Source organism: Misgurnus anguillicaudatus, chromosome 24, assembly GCF_027580225.2.
Source record: "Misgurnus anguillicaudatus chromosome 24, ASM2758022v2, whole genome shotgun sequence".
Lineage (NCBI taxonomy): Eukaryota > Metazoa > Chordata > Actinopteri > Cypriniformes > Cobitidae > Misgurnus > Misgurnus anguillicaudatus.
In genome coordinates, this window is record NC_073360.2 from 39,133,247 (window position 1) to 39,151,430 (window position 18,184).

Genomic DNA, 18,184 nt, shown 5'->3' on the forward strand with positions numbered 1-18,184 from the left:
GCTAAGATGAAGTAGCATGAAGCTAGCACGAAGCTAACATGTATTAGCATGAAGCTAGGACAATGCTAACATGAATTAGCATGAAGCTAGCATGATGCTAACATGATTTAGCATGAAGTTAGCATGATTTAGCATGAAGTTAGCAAGATTTATTATGAAATTAGCATAAAGCTAGCATGAAACTAGCATGATGCTACTATGACTTAGCATGAAGCTAGCATAAGGCTAACATGACCAAAAGACCCAACCCCCATGTCTCTATGATGTTCAGATCCAGAGATATAAGGCTTTGTTTATTATGTTGCTAGGGTGCTCATATTTGGTTGCTAGGGGCGTGGCTTAATACCTCAATAAGAATCCTCAGAGACTGATTGGATGCCTGAGTAAAATGAGCCCACCCCTATGTCTCTATGACACTGTGCTGCAAAGATATCCATCTGGGCATTTTATAATGGCAGTCTATGGGATATGTTGCTAGGGTACCCAAAAATGGTTGCTAGGGGCGTGGCTTAATAGATATGGGACGATCCTGAGAGACTGATTGGATGCCTGAGTAAAATGAGCCCACCCCCATGTCTCTACGATACTGTAAAGCAAAGATATTCCGTCTGGGACGCTTTTATTCCCTTATATGGGCATGTTCCCTGCCCCATTATAAGTCAATGGGGAAATTTGGGTGCCTCTTACACCCCAGGGGTGAAACTTATATCCCAATGTGATGTATGTTCTTACACAGCCTGCCAGCCTCTTCAAATGTGGTAACCCACAAGTTTCTACAAATTTCTCGCTTGCAGCAATGACCCGTCAAAGTTTGTCCAATGTTAAGTCAATGGGACTTTCGGAATTTTAATGTCCCGTTTTAGGAATTCTGTAAGTCGGATTCCTTCAAAAAGTCATAGCACACTTCTTCAGACCAGTCAGAATGTCCGTGGAAAATTTGGTGGATGTAGCTTGAAAGCTGTAGGCCGCATTAATTGCAGAAATTTAGTCTCAGAAGAAAAATAATAATAACTAGATAGGTACATTTCCTGAAGAAAATGTGAGTGGTGCTTGCCGTGGCAAAATTCGGGGGACAGTATATGATTATACTTCCAGTCACGAGTAAAACGATCCAAACCCCGTGTCTCTACGATGTTCTGATGCACAGATATAAGGCTTTGTTTACTCGGTTGCTAGGGTACTGTATTTGGTTGCTATGGAAAATTGCCATCCACTAGTGATTACACTTCGAGTCACAAGTCAAATGGTCAAACCCCCATGTCTCTACGATGTTCTGATGGGGAGATATAAGGCTTTGTTTATTTGGTTGCTAGGGTACTGTATTTGGTTGCTAGGGAAAAATTTGACATCCACTAGTGATTACACTCCGAGTCACGAGTCAAACGGGCCGAGCCGCGTGTCTCTACGATGTTCTGATGCGGAGATATAAGGCTGTGTTTACTCTGTTGCTAGGGTACTGTATTTGGTTGCTAGGGAAAAAAATGGCATCCCATAATGATTACACTCTGAGTCACGAGTCAAACGGTTCAACCCCCGTGTCTCTACGATGTTCTGATGCGGAGATATAAGGCTTTGTTTACTCTGTTGCTAGGGTACTGTATTTGGTTGCTAAGGAAAAAATTGGCATCCCATAATGATTACACTCTGAGTCACGAGTCAAACGGTCCAACCCCCGTGTCTCTACGATGTTCTGATGCGGAGATATAAGGCTTTGTTTACTCTGTTGCTAGGGTACTGTATTTGGTTGCTAGGGAAAAAATTGGCATCCCATAATGATTACACTCTGAGTCACAAGTAAAACGGTCCAACCCCCGTGTCTCTACGATGTTCGGATGCGGAGATATAACTGTTTGAATTTTATGTTGCTAGGGTGCTCAAAAGTGGTTGCTAGGGGCGTGGCTTAATACCTCAATAAGAATCCTGACAGACTGATTGGATGCCTGAGTAAAATGAGCCCACCCCCATGTCTCTGTGACACTGTGGTGCAAAGATATCCATCGGGGCATTTTATAATGGCAGTCTATGGGATAGGTTGATAGGGTGCCCAAAATGGTTGCTAGGGTAACCTTACACCCCATTGTGGGGGACGTCCTGACAGAGTCTAGCACCCTCTTCAAATTTAGTAACCCACACCTTTCTACAAAATCCTCGCTCGGACCTATGACCCGTCAAAGTATTTGCAATGTTAAATCTATGGGATTTTCCCCCATTGACTTTTCATTGGGGCACTTTTGGGGGCCTCTTACACCCCAGGGGTACAACTTACACCCCATTGCGATATATGTTCTTACAGAGTCTACCACCCTCTCCAAATGTTGTAACCTACATGTTTCTACAAAATCCTCGAGCGGAGCTATGACTCATCAAAGTTGGGCTCAATGTTAAGTCAATGGGATTTTTCGGGTGGTTTTTCGCCCCCCTTTTGGAAATCCTGCACCCGATCGCTTATAAAAGTCATAGCAGTCGTGTCCTTAATAAGCCCATTGATTTGAGCCCTCTTTCATGGGTTTACGACAAACCGTGCGGGACTAGTTAGGTGCCGAAAAAGTGTGCAGATGTAAGAATAAAATATAATAATAATTATAACTAGATAGGTACATTTCCTGAAGAAAATGTGAAGTGGTGCTTGCCGTGGCAAATTTCTGGGGACAGTATATGATTACCCTCCGAGTCACGAGTCAAACGGTCCAACCCCCGTGTCTCTACGATGTTCTGATGCGGAGATATAAGGCTTTGATTACTCTGTTGCTAGGGTACTGTATTTGGTTGCTAGGGAAAAAATTGGCATCCCATAATGATTACACTCCGAGTCACGAGTCAAACAGTCCAACCCCCGTGTCTCTACGATGTTCTGATGCGGAGATATAAGGCTTTGTTTACTCTGTTGCTAGGGTACTGTATTTGGTTGCTAGGGAAAAAATTGGCACCCCATAATGATTACACTCCGAGTCACGAGTCAAACGGTCCAACCCCCGTGTCTCTACGATGTTCTGATGCGGAGATATAAGGCTTTGTTTACTCTGTTGCTAGGGTACTGTATTTGGTTGCTAGGGAAAAAATTGGCATCCCATAATGATTACACGCCGAGTCACGAGTCAAACGGTCCAACCCCCGTGTCTCTACGATGTTCTGATGCGGAGATATAAGGCTTTGTTTACTCTGTTGCTAGGGTACTGTATTTGGTTGCTACGGAAAAAATTGGCATCCCATAATGATTACACGCCGAGTCACGAGTCAAACGGTCCAACCCCCGTGTCTCTACGATGTTCTGATGCAGAGATATAAGGCTTTGTTTACTCTGTTGCTAGGGTACTGTATTTGGTTGCTAGGGAAAAAATTGGCATCCCATAATGATTACACTCTGAGTCACTAGTCAAACGGTCCAACCCCCGTGTCTCTACGATGTTCTGATGCCGAGATACAACTGTTTGAATTTTATGTTGCTAGGGTGCTCAAAAGTGGTTGCTAGGGGCGTGGCTTAGTAAGTCTTTAAGGATCCTGAGAAAGTGATTGGATGCCTGAGTAAAATGAGCCCACCCCCGTGTCTCTATGACACTGTGGTGCAAAGATATCCATCTGGGCATTTTATAATGGCAGTCTATGGGAGATGTTGCTAGGGTGCCCAAAACGGTTGCTAGGGTGACCTTACACCCCATTGTGGGGGACGTCCTGTCAGAGTCTAGCACCCTCTTCAATTTTAGTAACCCACATGTTTCTATGAAATCCTCACTTGGACCTGTGACCCGTCAAACTTTTTTCACAATGTTAGTCTATGGGATTTTCGCCCCATTGACTTTCCATTAGGGCACTTTTGGGAACCTCTTACACCCCAGGGGTACAACTTTCACCCCAATGTGATGTATGTTCTGAAAGAGCCTACCACCCTCTTCAATTGCTGTAACCCACATGTTTCTACAAAATCCTCGAGTGGAGCTATGACCTGCCAAAGTTCGACGCAATGTAAAGTCAATGGGACGTTTTCGGGAGGTTTTTCGCGCCCCTTTCGGAAATCCTGCACCCGATCGCTTATAAAAGTCATAGCACACCTCTCCTCAATAATCCGGTCGATTTGAGCCCTCTTTCATGGCACTACGGCAAACCGTGCGAGACGAGTTACGCGCCGAAAAAGTGTCCAGAAAAAGAAGAATAATAACTAGATAGGTACATTTCCTGAAGAAAATGTGAAGTGGTGCTTGCCGTGGCAAATTTCTGGGGACAGTATATGATTATACTTCCAGTTACGAGTAAAACTATCCAACCCCCGTGTCTCTACGATGTTCTGATGCGGAGATATAAGGCTTTGTTTACTCTGTTGCTAGGGTACTGTATTTGGTTGCTAGGGAAAAAATTGGCATCCCATAATGATTACACTCCGAGTCACGAGTCAAACGGTCCAACCCCCGTGTCTCTACGATGTTCTGATGCGGAGATATAAGGCTTTGTTTACTCTGTTGCTAGGGTACTGTATTTGGTTGCTAGGGAAAAAATTGGCATCCCATAATGATTACACTCCGAGTCACGAGTCAAACGGTACAACCCCTGTGTTTCTACGATGTTCTGATGCCGAGATATAAGGCTTTGTTTACTCTGTTGCTAGGGTACTGTATTTGGTTGCTAGGGAAAAAATTGGCATCCCATAATGATTACACGCCGAGTCACTAGTCATACGGTCCAACCCCCGTGTCTCTACGACGTTCTGATGCGGAGATATAAGGCTTTGTTTACTCTGTTGCTAGGGTACTGTATTTGGTTGCTAGGGAAAAAATTGGCATCCCATAATGATTACACGCCGAGTCATTAGTCATACGGTCCAACCCCCGTGTCTCTACGACGTTCTGAAGCGGAGATATAAGGCTTTGTTTACTGTGTTGCTAGGGTACTGTATTTGGTTGCTAGGGAAAAAATTGGCATCCCATAATGATTACACTCCGAGTCACGAGTCAAACGGTCCAACCCCCGTGTCTCTACGATGTTCTGATGCGGAGATATAAGGCTTTGTTTACTCTGTTGCTGAGGTACTGTATTTGGTTGCTAGGGAAAAAATTGGCATCCCATAATGATTACACTCCGAGTCACGAGTCAAACGGTCCAACCCCCGTGTCTCTACGATGTTCTGATGCGGAGATATAAGGCTTTGTTTACTCTGTTGCTAGGGTACTGTATTTGGTTGCTAGGGAAAAATTTGACATCCCATAATGATTACACGCCGAGTCACGAGTCATACGGTCCAACCCCCGTGTCTCTACGATGTTCTGATGCGGAGATATAAGGCTTTGTTTACTCTGTTGCTAGGGTACTGTATTTGGTTGCTAGGGAAAAATTTGACATCCCATAGTGATTACCCGCCGAGTCACGAGTCAAACGGTCCAACCCCCGTGTCTCTACGATGTTCTGCTGCGGAGATATAAGGCTTTGTTTACTCTGTTGCTAGGGTACTGTATTTGGTTGCTAGGGAAAAAATTGGTATCCCATAATGATTACACTCTGAGTCACGAGTCAAACGGTCCAACCCCCGTGTCTCTACGATGTTCTGATGCGGAGATATAAGGCTTTGTTTACTCTGTTGCTAGGGTACTGTATTTGTTTGCTAGGGAAAAATTTGACACCCCATAGTGATTACCCGCCGAGTCACGAGTCAAACGGTCCAACCCCCGTGTCTTTACGATGTTCTGATGCGGAGATATAAGGCTTTGTTTACTCTGTTGCTAGGGTACTGTATTTGGTTGCTAGGGAAAAAATTGGCATCCCATAATGATTACACTCAGAGTCACGAGTCATACGGTCCAACCCCCGTGTCTCTACGATGTTCTAAAGCGGAGATATAAGGCTTGTTTACTCTGTTGCTAGGGTACTGTATTTGGTTGCTAGGGAAAAATTTGGCATCCCATAATGATTACACGCCGAGTCACGAGTCATACGGTCCAACCCCCGTGTCTCTACGATGTTCTGATGCGGAGATATAAGGCTTTGTTTACTCTGTTGCTAGGGTACTGTATTTGGTTGCTAGGGAAAAAATTGACATCCCATAATGATTACCCGCCGAGTCACGAGTCAAACGGTCCAACCCCCGTGTCTCTACGATGTTCTGATGCGGAGATATAAGGCTTTGTTTACTCTGTTGCTAGGGTACTGTATTTGGTTGCTAGGGAAAAATTTGACATCCCATAGTGATTACCCGCCGAGTCACGAGTCAAACGGTCCAACCCCCGTGTCTCTACGATGTTCTGATGCAGAGATATAAGGCTTTGTTTACTCTGTTGCTAGGGTACTGTATTTGGTTGCTAGGGGCGTGGCTTAGTAAGTCTTTAAGGATCCTAAGATACTGATTGGATGCCTGAGTAAAATGAGCCCACCCCCATGTCTCTATGACACTGTGGTGCAAAGATATCCATCTGAGCATTTTATAATGGCAGTCTATGGTATAGGTTGCTAGGGTGCCCAAAATTGTTGCTAGGGTAACCTTACACCCCATTGTGGGGGACGTCCTGATAGAGTCTAGCACCCTATTCAAATTTAGTAACCCACATGTTTCTATGAAATCCTCGCTCGGACCTATGACCCGTCAAAATGTTTGCAATGTTAAGTCTATGGGATTTTGCCCCATTGACTTTTCATTGGGCATTTTTGGGCACCTCTTACACCCCAGGGGTACAACTTACACCCCATTGCGATCCATGTTCTTACAGAGCCTACTACCCTCTTCAAATGTTGTAACCCACATGTTTCTACAAAATCCTCGAGCGGAGCTATGACTCGTCAAAGTTGGGCGCAATGTTAAGTCAATGGGATTTTTCGGGTGGTTTGTCGCCCCCCTTTCGGAAATCCTGCACCCATTCGCTTATAAAAGTCATAGCACACCTCTCCTCAATAAACCGGTCGATTTGAGCCCGCTTTCATGGGACTACGACAAACCGTGCGGGACGAGTTACGCGCCGAAAAAACGTGCAGACATAAGAATAAGATATAACTAGATAGGTACATTTCCTGAAGAAAATGTGAAGTGGTGCTTGCCGTGGCAAATTTCGGGGAACAATATATGATTATACTCTAAGTCAGGAGTCAAACGGTCCAACCCCCGTGTCTCTACGATGTTCTGATGCGGAGATATAAGGCTTTGTTTACTCTGTTGCTAGGGTACTGTATTTGGTTGCTAGGGAAAAAATTGGCATCCCATAATGATTACACTCCGAGTCACGAGTCAAACGGTCCAACCCCCATGTCTCTACGATGTTCTGATGCGGAGATATAAGGCTTTGTTTACTCTGTTGCTAGGGTACTGTATTTGGTTGCTAGGGAAAAAATTGGCATCCCATAATGATTACACTCTGAGTCACGAGTCAAACGGTCCAACCCCCGTGTCTCTACGATGTTCTGATGCGGAGATATAAGGCTTTGTTTACTCTGTTGCTAGGGTACTGTATTTGGTTGCTAGGGAAAAAATTGGCATCCCATAATGATTACACTCTGAGTCACGAGTCAAACGGTCCAACCCGTGTCTCTACGATGTTCTGATGCGGAGATATAAGGCTTTGTTTACTCTGTTGCTAGGGTACTGTATTTGGTTGCTAGGGAAAAAATTGGCATCCCATAATGATTACACGCCGAGTCACGAGTCAAACGGTCCAACCCCCGTGTCTCTAAGATGTTCTGATGCGGAGATATAAGGCTTTGTTTACTCTGTTGCTAGGGTACTGTATTTGGTTGCTAGGGAAAAATTTGGCATCCCATAGTGATTACACACTGAGTCACGAGTCAAACGGTCCAGCCCCCGTGTCTCTACGATGTTCTGATGCGGAGATATAAGACTTTGTTTACTCTGTTGCTAGGGTACTGTATTTGGTTGCTAGGGGAAAAAATGGCATCCCATAATGATTACACTGTGAGTCACGAGTCTAACGGTCCAACCCCCGTGTCTCTACGATGTTCTGATGCGGAGATATAAGGCTTTGTTTGCTCTGTTGCTAGGGTACTGTATTTGGTTGCTAGGGAAAAAATTGGCATCCCATAATGATTACACTCTGAGTCACGAGTCAAATGGTCCAACCCCCGTGTCTCTACGATGTTCGGATGCCGAGATATAACTGTTTGAATTTTATGTTGCTAGGGTGCTCAAAAGTGGTTGCTAGGGGCGTGGCTTAATACCTATGTAAGGATCCTGAGAGACTGATTGGATGCCTGAGTAAAATGTGCCCACCCCCATGTCTCTATGACACTGTGGCACAAAGATATCCATCTGGGCATTTTATAATGGCAGTCTATGGGAGATGTTGCTAGGGTGCCCAAAATTTTTGCTAGGGGCGTGGCTTAATAGCTCTGGGATGATCCTGAGAGACTGATTGGATGCCCGAGTAAAATGAGCCCACCCACTTATCTCTACGACACTGTAAAGCAAAGATATCCCATCTGGAACTGTTTTATTCCCTTATATGGGCATGTTTTCTGCCCCATTATAAGTCAATGGGAATTTTCGGGTGCCTCTTACACCCCAGGGGTACAACTTACACCCCAATGTCATGTATGTTCTTACAGAGCCTACCACCCTCTTCAAATGTTGTAACCCACACGTTTCTACAAAATCCTTGAGCGGAGCTATGACCCATCAAAGTTGGGCGCAATGTTAAGTCAATGGGATTTTTTGGGTGGTTTTTCGCCCCCCTTTCGTAAATCTTGCACCCGATCGCTTATAAAAGTCATAGCAGACGTGTCCTCAATAAGCCGGTCGTTTTGAGCCCTGTTTCATTGGTCTACGACAAATCGTGCGGGACGAGTTACGCGCCGAAAAAGTGTCCAGATATAAGAATAAATAAATTACTAGATAGGTACATTTCCTGAAGAAAATGTGAAGTGGTGCTTGCCGTGGCAAATTTCTGGGGACAGTATATGATTATACTTCTAGTCACGAGTAAAACGATCCAAACCCCATGTCTCTACGATGTTCTGATGCGAAGATATAAGGCTTTGTTTACTCTGTTGCTAGGGAGCTGTATTTGGTTGCTAGGGAAAAAATGGCATCCACTAGTGATTACCCTCCGAGTCACGAGTCAAATGGTCCAACCCCCGTGTCTCTACGATGTTCTGATGCGGAGATATAAGGCTTTGTTTACTCTGTTGCTAGGGTACTGTATTTGGTTGCTAGGGAAAAAATTGGCATCCCATAGTGATTACACTCTCAGTCACCAGTCAAACGGTCCAACCCCCGTGTTTCTACGATGTTCTGATGCGGAGATATAAGGCTTTGTTTATTCAGTTGCTAGGGTGCTCACATTTGGTTGCTAGGGAAAAAATTGGCATCCACTAGTGATTACACTCTGAGTCATGAGTCAAACGGTCCAACCCCCGTGTCTCTACGATGTTCTGATGCGGAGATATAAGGCTTTGTTTACTCTGTTGCTAGGGTACTGTATTTGGTTGCTAGGGAGAAATTTGGCATCCCATAGTGATTACACTCTGAGTCACGAGTCAAACAGTCCAACTCCCGTGTCTCTACGATGTTCTGATGCGGAGATATAAGGCTTTGTTTATTCCGTTGCTAGGGTACTGTATTTGGTTGCTAGGGAAAAATTTGGCATCCCATAGTGATTCCACTCTGAGTCGCGAGTCAAACGGTCCAACCCCCGTGTCTCTACGATGTTCTGATGCGGAGATATAAGGCTTTGTTTACTCTGTTGCTAGGGTATTGTATTTGGTTGCTAGGGAAAAAAATTAACATCCCATAGTAATTACACTCTGAGTCACGAGTCAAACGGTCCAACCCCCGTGTCTCTACGATGTTCTGATGCGGAGATATAAGGCTTTGTTTATTCGGTTGCTAGGGTGCTCCTATTTGGTTGCTAGGGGCGGGGCTTGGGAGTGGCCAATGATGTGACCAATTGTTACACTCCGAGTCACTAGTAAAACGGTCCAACCCCCGTGTCTCTACGATGTTCTGATGCCGAGGTATAACTGTTTGAATTTTATGTTGCTAGGGTGCTTAAAAGTGGTTGCTAGGGGCGTGGCTTAATAGCTCTGGGACTATCCTGATAAATTGATTGGATGTCTGAGTAAAATGAGCCCACCCCCATGTCTCTATGACATTGTAAAGCGAAGATATCCCGTCTGGGCATTTTATAATGGCAGTCTATGGGAGATGTTGCTAGGGTGCTCAAAAGTGGTTGCTAGGGGCGTGGCTTATTAGCTCTGAAATGATCCTGAGAGACTGATTGGATGCCCGAGTAAAATGAGCCCACCCACTTATCTCTATGACACTGTAAAGCAAAGATATCCCATCTGGAACGGTTTTATTCCCTTATATGGGCGTGTTCCCTGCCCCATTATAAGTCAATGGGAAATTTCGGGGGCCTCTTACACCCCAGGGATACAACTTACACCCCAATGTGATGTATGTTCTTACAGAGCCTACCACCCTCTTCAAATGTTATAACCCACATGTTTCTACAAAATCCTTGAACGGAGCTATGACCCGTCAAAGTTGGGCCCAATGTTAAGTCAATGGGATTTTTTGGGTGGTTTTTCGCCCCCCTTTCGGAAATCCTGCACCCGATCCCTTATAAAAGTCATAGCAGACGTGTCCTCAATAAGCCGGTCATTTTGAGCCCTGTTTCATTGGTCTACGACAAACCGTGTGGGACGAGTTACGCGCCGAAAAAGTGTCCAGATATAAGAATAATAAATAAACTAGATAGGTACATTTCCTGAAGAAAATGTGAAGTGGTGCTTGCCGTGGCAAATTTCGGGGAACAATATATGATTATACTCTAAGTCACGGGTCAAACGGTCCAACCCCCGTGTCTCTACGATGTTCTGATGCGGAGATATAAGGCTTTGTTTACTCTGTTGCTAGGGTACTGTATTTGGTTGCTAGGGAAAAAATGGCATCCCATAGTGATTACATTCTGAGTCACAAGTCAAACGGTCCAACCCCCGTGTCTCTACGATGTTCTGATGCAGAGATATAAGGCTTTGTTTACTCTGTTGCTAGGGTACTGTGTTTGGTTGCTAGGGAAAAAATTGGCATCCCATAATGATTACACTCCGAGTCACGAGTCAAACGGTCCAACCCCCGTGTCTCTACGATGTTCTGATGCGGAGATATAAGGCTTTGTTTACTCTGTTGCTAGGGTACTGTATTTGGTTGCTAGGGAAAAAAATGGCATCCCATAATGATTACACCCCGAGTCACGAGTCAAACGGTCTAACCCCCGTGTCTCTACGATGTTCTGATGCGGAGATATAAGGCTTTGTTTACTCTGTTGCTAGGGTACTGTATTTGGTTGCTAGGGAAAAAATTGGCATGCCATAATGATTACACTCCGAGTCAAGAGTCAAACGGTCCAACCCCAGTGTCTCTACTACGTTCTGATGCGGAGATATAAGGCTTTGTTTACTCTGTTGCTAGGGTACTGTATTTGGTTGCTAGGGAAAAAATTGGCATCCCATCATGATTACACTCCGAGTCATTAGTCATACGGTCCAACCCCCGTGTCTCTACGACGTTCTGATGCGGAGATATAAGGCTTTGTTTACTCTGTTGCTAGGGTACTGTATTTGGTTGCTAGGGAAAAAATTGGCATCCCATAATGATTGCACTCTGAGTCACGAGTCAAACGGTCCAACCCCCGTGTCTCTACGATGTTCTGGTCCGGAGATATAAGCCTTTGTTTACTCTGTTGCTAGGGTACTGTATTTGGTTGCTAGGGAAAAAATTGGCATCCCATAATGATTACACTCCGAGTCACTAGTCAAACGGTCCAACCCCCGTGTCTCTACCATGTTCTGATGCGGAGATATAAGGCTTTGTTTACTCTGTTGCTAGGGTACTGTATTTGGTTGCTAGGGGAAAAAGTGGCATCCCATAATGATTACACTCTGAGTCACGAGTCAAACGGTCCAACCCCCGTGTCTCTACGATGTTCTGATGCGGAGATATAACTGTTTGAATTTTATGTTGCTAGGGTGCTCAAAAATGGTTGCTAGGGGCGTGGCTTAATACCTATGTAAAGATCATGAGAGACTGATTGGATGCCTGAGTAAAATGAGCCCACCCCCATGTCTCTATGACACTGTGGTGCAAAGATATCCATCTGGGCATTTTATAATGGCAGTCTATGGGAGATGTTGCTAGGGTGCCCAAAATTGTTGCTAGGGGCGTGGCTTAATAGCTCTGGGATGATCCCGAGGGACTGATTGGATGCCCGAGTGAAATGAGCCCACCCACTTATCTCTACGATATTGTAAAGCAAAGATATCCCATCTGGAACTGTTTTATTCCCTTATATGGGCATGTTTCCTGCCCCATTATAAGTCAATGGGAATTTTCGGGGGCCTCTTACACCCCAGGGGTACAACTTACACCCCAATGTCATGTATGTTCTTACAGAGCCTACCACCCTCTTCAAATAATGTAACCCACATGTTTCTACAACATCCTCAAGCGGAGATATGACTCGTCAAAGTTGGGCGCAATGTTAAGTCAATGGGATTTTTCGGGTGGTTTTTCGCCCCCCTTTCGAAAATCCTGCACCCGATCCCTTATAAAAGTCATAGCAGACGTGTCCTTAATAAGCCGGTCATTTTGAGCCCTGTTTCATTGGTCTACGACAAACCGTGTGGGACGAGTTACGCGCCGAAAAAGTGTCCAGATATAAGAATAAATAAAGATATAAATAATAAGTATGACGAATAGTAATAGTGATGCCTTGCATAAATGCAAGCACCACTAATAAAGATATAAATAATAAATAATAAGTATGAGCAATAGTAATAGTGATGCCTTGCATAAATGCAAGCACCACTAATAAGTATGAGCAATAATAATAGTGATGCCTTGCATAAATGCAAGCACCACTAATAATAAGTATGAGCAATAGTAATAGTGATGCCTTGCATAAATGCAAGCACCACTAATAATAAGTATGAGCAATAGTAATAGTGATGCCTTGCATAAATGCAAGCACCACTAATAATAAGCTTAAATCGAAGAACAGTATGTTGGCTTTGTCAAGCCAACATAATAATATCTTTGAGCAATAATAATAGTGATGCTTTGCATAAATGCAAGCACCACTAATAATATCCCTGAGGAATAGTAATAGTGATGCCTTGCATAAATGCAAGCACCACTAATAATAATAATAATAATAAAAAGTTTATGTACAACAACAGTATGTTGGCTTTCTCAAGCCAACATAATAATAAGTATGAGCAATAATAATAGTGATGCCTTGCATAAATGCAAGCACCACTAATAAATAATAAGTATGAGCAATAGTAATAGTGATGCCTTGCATAAATGCAAGCACCACTAATAATAATAAGTATGAGGAATAGTAATAGTGATGCCTTGCATAAATGCAAGCACCACTAATAAGTATGAGCAATAGTAATAGTGATGCTTTGCATAAATGCAAGCACCACTAATTATAATAAGTTTAAATACAATATCAATATGTTGGCTTTGTCAAGCCAACATAATAATAAGTTTAACTACAATAACAGTATGTTGGCTTTGTCAAGCCAACATAATTAGTCCATGGGCTCACTTACATTTTCCTCCAGCACTGTGAATGTTTAATGGGTGTTTTAAAAAAAAACACAAGAAACTGAAATTATTTATGTCTTGTGAGCTTATGCACATCGTGTTTGTTTATTGTTGTGACCTAGATGAGGATCAGATAACATTTTATGGCAAATCACAGTAGAAAACCAGTTTATTCCTAGAGGTTCACATACTTTTTCTTGCCACTGTATATAAATGATCAGTGGTATAGACATGTATATTAATTTTACAGCACTTTTAAGAATGTCTTTTTTTAATGTAGTAAGGATATGAACTCGTTTTTAATGCATTTGATTAATTGATAACAGATAATAAATGTTATAAAGACACTAAGGAATATATATATATATATATATATATATATATATATATATATATATATATATATATATATATATATATATATATATATATATATATAGGATATCATTTCACTTAATACTTCGTCTCCTCTGTCCTCGCTTGCATCCTAGAAGGGTGGAGCTAAGATGCGAGGAAAGGAAGCAAGGAAAGGAAACAAGGATGCAAAAATAATAATTGAGAAGCACCCTCGCTGACAGGCGTGGTGCGCGTGCAGCAGCTGATGCAAATTTTGGGTCCTCAGAAGATTAGACCGTCTCATTTCAGTTCTCTTTGCGGACTTTTGAGGCTTCCACCTAGAAAGATCGAGTGCTCACCTTTTAAGGTTGCATGCTTAGCAGGTCGCAGCCCTTATTTATATGTATATACAGGGTGCGATTTGTGAAAAAAACAGAGGGGGGGATGTTTTCATAGGCGTCGATTTCGGCGACGGTGGGTACCCACCATATTTCGTCATGAGTCATTTTGTACCCACCACTAGTTTTAACTTTTTTGACTGTTTTCAGTGTTTATGAAGAGCAATATGAGAGAAATTTGGTAATCATTGTCCGACCTAACAAAAATCCATTATAATATTATTATTATTATTTTTATATTTCTAATTAAAATATTTCTAATATTTCAGAAATGCGCTCTCCGCTCACGAACTCTGATCGGAACAAAACCCGACCCTCACTGTCTGGTGAACTTGCGCAGAAACATAAAAATATAACCAGCTTTTCAAAATGGTTTTAAAACTAAACATTTATACTATTTTAGCACAAATTAAGAGCTTATTGACGATTTTTTATAATTCTTGACATAATGCGTCTCTGTCCACAGCACATTTCAAAACATTTTAATTCATAAAAATAAATCATGAGAACATGAACTCATCACTGCATTTGCAGGAATTGTAAAATATTTTTTCTTATTAACTCATGAAGCAGCCTAACGCAATATTTTTACTCTAATAGCTTATCTTTCCCCACACATATGAACTGTGATCATGCACAATGAAAAAACACGCAAGAATTAAATCTTGAATGGCAAAACTATAAACTTAAACATAAATATGAAAATGGATTGATTGCAAAGTTAAACCATTACAGTAGAAACTGTTTTAATGCTGCTTTTAAAGTAATAACATTAACTTTACACTGCGATGCTGAGCTACAGTGAAATGATAGAAAAGTCAGATGCATTATGTGTTAGCCTCATTTGTGCAAACTGGACGCACCTGTGCCTCGCTAAACGCCTCATCGGCATGTATCATGTGTAACTTCGGCCATTCTCAGTGGTGTGACTGGGACACTAACTCTGCTTGTCATCATAAACAGATAATCAGATTGTGATGTTTATTCCCGCTTTATTAATATGCGGCTGAATATGCTGAATTTCATCGTTTCGACACACAGCTCCATAACCATCTCGCAAGTGTTGATAGGCTATTACTCGTGAGGTGTAACCGGGTCTGTAACCAATCAGATAGCGCCGTGGGCGGAACATTGAGCAAGTCTGCAGATTGGTGAATACAGAGAGGCTGTGCGGCAGCTGTATCAGAGCCAGCCAAAGTAGCGCATTTTACAACAAAATTTACTTTAATCAAACCACGGATCCGTGATAAGTTTTGTGATCCGTCTCGCCACTAGTGTAGTAGCACTGATCACTTTGAGGGCGGGATAAATTTATCCCCACCGGGGATAAAAATAATTAAGCAGAGGTAGGGATACATTGACCAGAAAGGGGGAAATCCCACGCATCCCCCCCCCCCGGCAAATCGCACCCTGTGTATATATTAGGGGTGTAAAGGTACGCAAAAATCACGGTTCGGTGCGTACCTTGGTTTTGAAGCCACGGTTCGGTTCATTTTCAGTGCAGTAAGTGAAAAATGCAAACATTAAACTGCAGGTTGTTTATTACTATAAACTTTTTTACAATTTGTTTACACTTTTTTTAAACACTTTTTATTAAAATATAATATATAAAATATATATAAAATAAAAAAGAATAAATAAAATACTACTGCAAAGTTCTCCACTAAAGAACATACATTTTTTACATTATTTTATAACAGTACGTAACTCTTTTCTTAACCTTCTCTTAAACTTTTTCTACTAAAACCTTGAACTAAACAAAAAAAATCCTGAATACATTTATGAACTATTAGCCTACATTTTTGCAAACAAAAGTTTCTGTTTTGATTTATTTTGGATTGTTTAACTCACAGTATTGAATTGGCTATGTACCATCTCTGTATAAAAATAATATTACTGCTCTATGTGTAACTGCATAGCAAGCAACATGATGATATACTTATTATACACTCATATTGAGATGAGGGAGTTGCATACATAGCTGTCTTTTATTGTTTGCACGTTTCTCCTAATCTTTGCTTGTGTCACCAATGTAAGCTGTGACTTAAACTAACGAACCCCTGACTTTTAAGTGCCAACCGCAAACACATCGGGATGACGTAACAAATATGTTAATTAGTATGTGACGTCATCAGCAGCACCACCACAGTCTCTCAAAATTCTGTGGGGAACACTATGTTAATATTTTAAACAATTCTAAAACATATCAACAAGTAAAATAAAATAAAATCAACAAGTAAAACAAAAAAGTTTTGAGTAGACTATATCAAAAAGTAGGCTTCCAGATTGTTTTATCTATTGTGGTAGGCCTTCCTCACGAAACTGGTATATCCTCTACAGAATCAGCTTGTCTTGCTCTCTCTCAAAGGGTTTTTTTCTTTCTGGAACATTTTCCTCCTGACTTCCTCCAGAGGTTTTTTTCTCCTAGGAGTTTTTTTTTAACCCATGGGGAGTCAGCTGACATTGGCTTAACTTAGAACTCTCAACTATACGCTACATTATTACTACGCTCACTAGTATGGTTTAATATTAGCCGCTGTACTCTGCTTCTTGTGTTGTCCACCGATTTTCTGTGTTTTATCTTGCTTTTATTCATGTAAAACTGCTTTGAAACAATAAAACAATTGTGAAAAATGCTATATAAATAAATTGAACTGAAAACTCAGAAACATTGTGCAGAAGTAGCAGAAGGAAAATAAACACCTCAAACAGATAAGAGTTCTCAACGGGCCTGAAAATTACAACCCGACACGGCCCGTGGCTTTTAAAGCCTTGACCCGATTTAACCCGACACATCAACGTGAATTATCTGTCCAAACCCAACCCGTGGCCGACCACCCCTGCCTTTTTTCCTCATACACGTAGGCTATTATCTTGACCAGCAGACGGGAATTCAAATCAAGCTTTAATGTCCACGCCTTTTAACAATACAAACAACTGAAACAATAAACTTTAAATATAGGCTATATAAATGCCTTAAATAAAAATCACATAATAAATAAAAAGAACTCAAACATGTACCCAGCGCCAGCGGCTTTTCCTCCTGTAGTAGCAAACAACAATGAATTCACCTGCGGCAAGTTTACTTTTCTCCAACTCTTCTTCTCCAGGCAACAGGCGTGCACGCAGTTATAGCAATAAGCTCCGGTCTGGATCCGTTGCTGATCCGCACCGAAGCTTATTGCTATCCCCCGCCCCTCTCTGTGATCCACGTTGCACGCAGCAGCCAGACCAGACTTTCTTTACGGTGAACAGCAGTGATTAATAATTTTTTTCACAGAGCGTAAAAGGTTAAGCCCGAGGTCCGACCCGACCCGACTAATTTGCTTATATTTTTGACCCGAACCCGACCCGTTGAGAAATCTAAAACAGATTTCATTTCATTATTACATCATATTATCTTACCATAGTATCGCCAGTTTACAGTCAGGATTCTTCAGTACATAAGAGATCAGCCTCATTCCTGAATCTGTGAGTTTATTCCTAGACAGATCCGTATCTCTCAGGTGTGATGGGTTTGAAGTCAGAGCTGAAGTCAGAGCAACACAACCTTCATCTGTGATATTACAGCTTATCAACCTGTAGAGAACAATGACTTCATGTAAATTATGCAAAACTTACAAAGTTTATACACAAATATAACATCCATCTCTTCATGTAATGTTACTCTTTCAATCCCTCAATAACTGACACGCTGTGTGTTTAAATGTGAAATTAAAACATCACACAGGCTATTAAAGTGCCCATATTATGACTCCTTTTACACAAGTTAAATTATCGCCTACAATCTGAGGACTCTTTGCGTCGTAACACACTGTATATAAGATTACTCCGGGTTCCAATAAACGCGCGTTAAAACTTTGTTTTTAAAAGTAGGCGGGAGTATAATCCATAATATCCAAATAGCGCTGTT

General features: G+C 42.0%; 1 protein-coding gene across 1 annotated transcript in view; it reads right to left on the reverse strand.

Annotated features, from left to right (window-relative positions):
- LOC141361710 (ribonuclease inhibitor-like) overlaps positions 1 to 18,184 on the reverse strand; it is a 76,790-nt gene that overhangs the window by 29,528 nt on the left and 29,078 nt on the right. Inside the window, exon 4 of the mRNA XM_073863401.1 lies at positions 17,677 to 17,850. Within this exon, the coding sequence (XP_073719502.1) occupies positions 17,677 to 17,850 (174 nt within the window). The remainder of the gene's footprint in view (positions 1 to 17,676; positions 17,851 to 18,184) is intronic.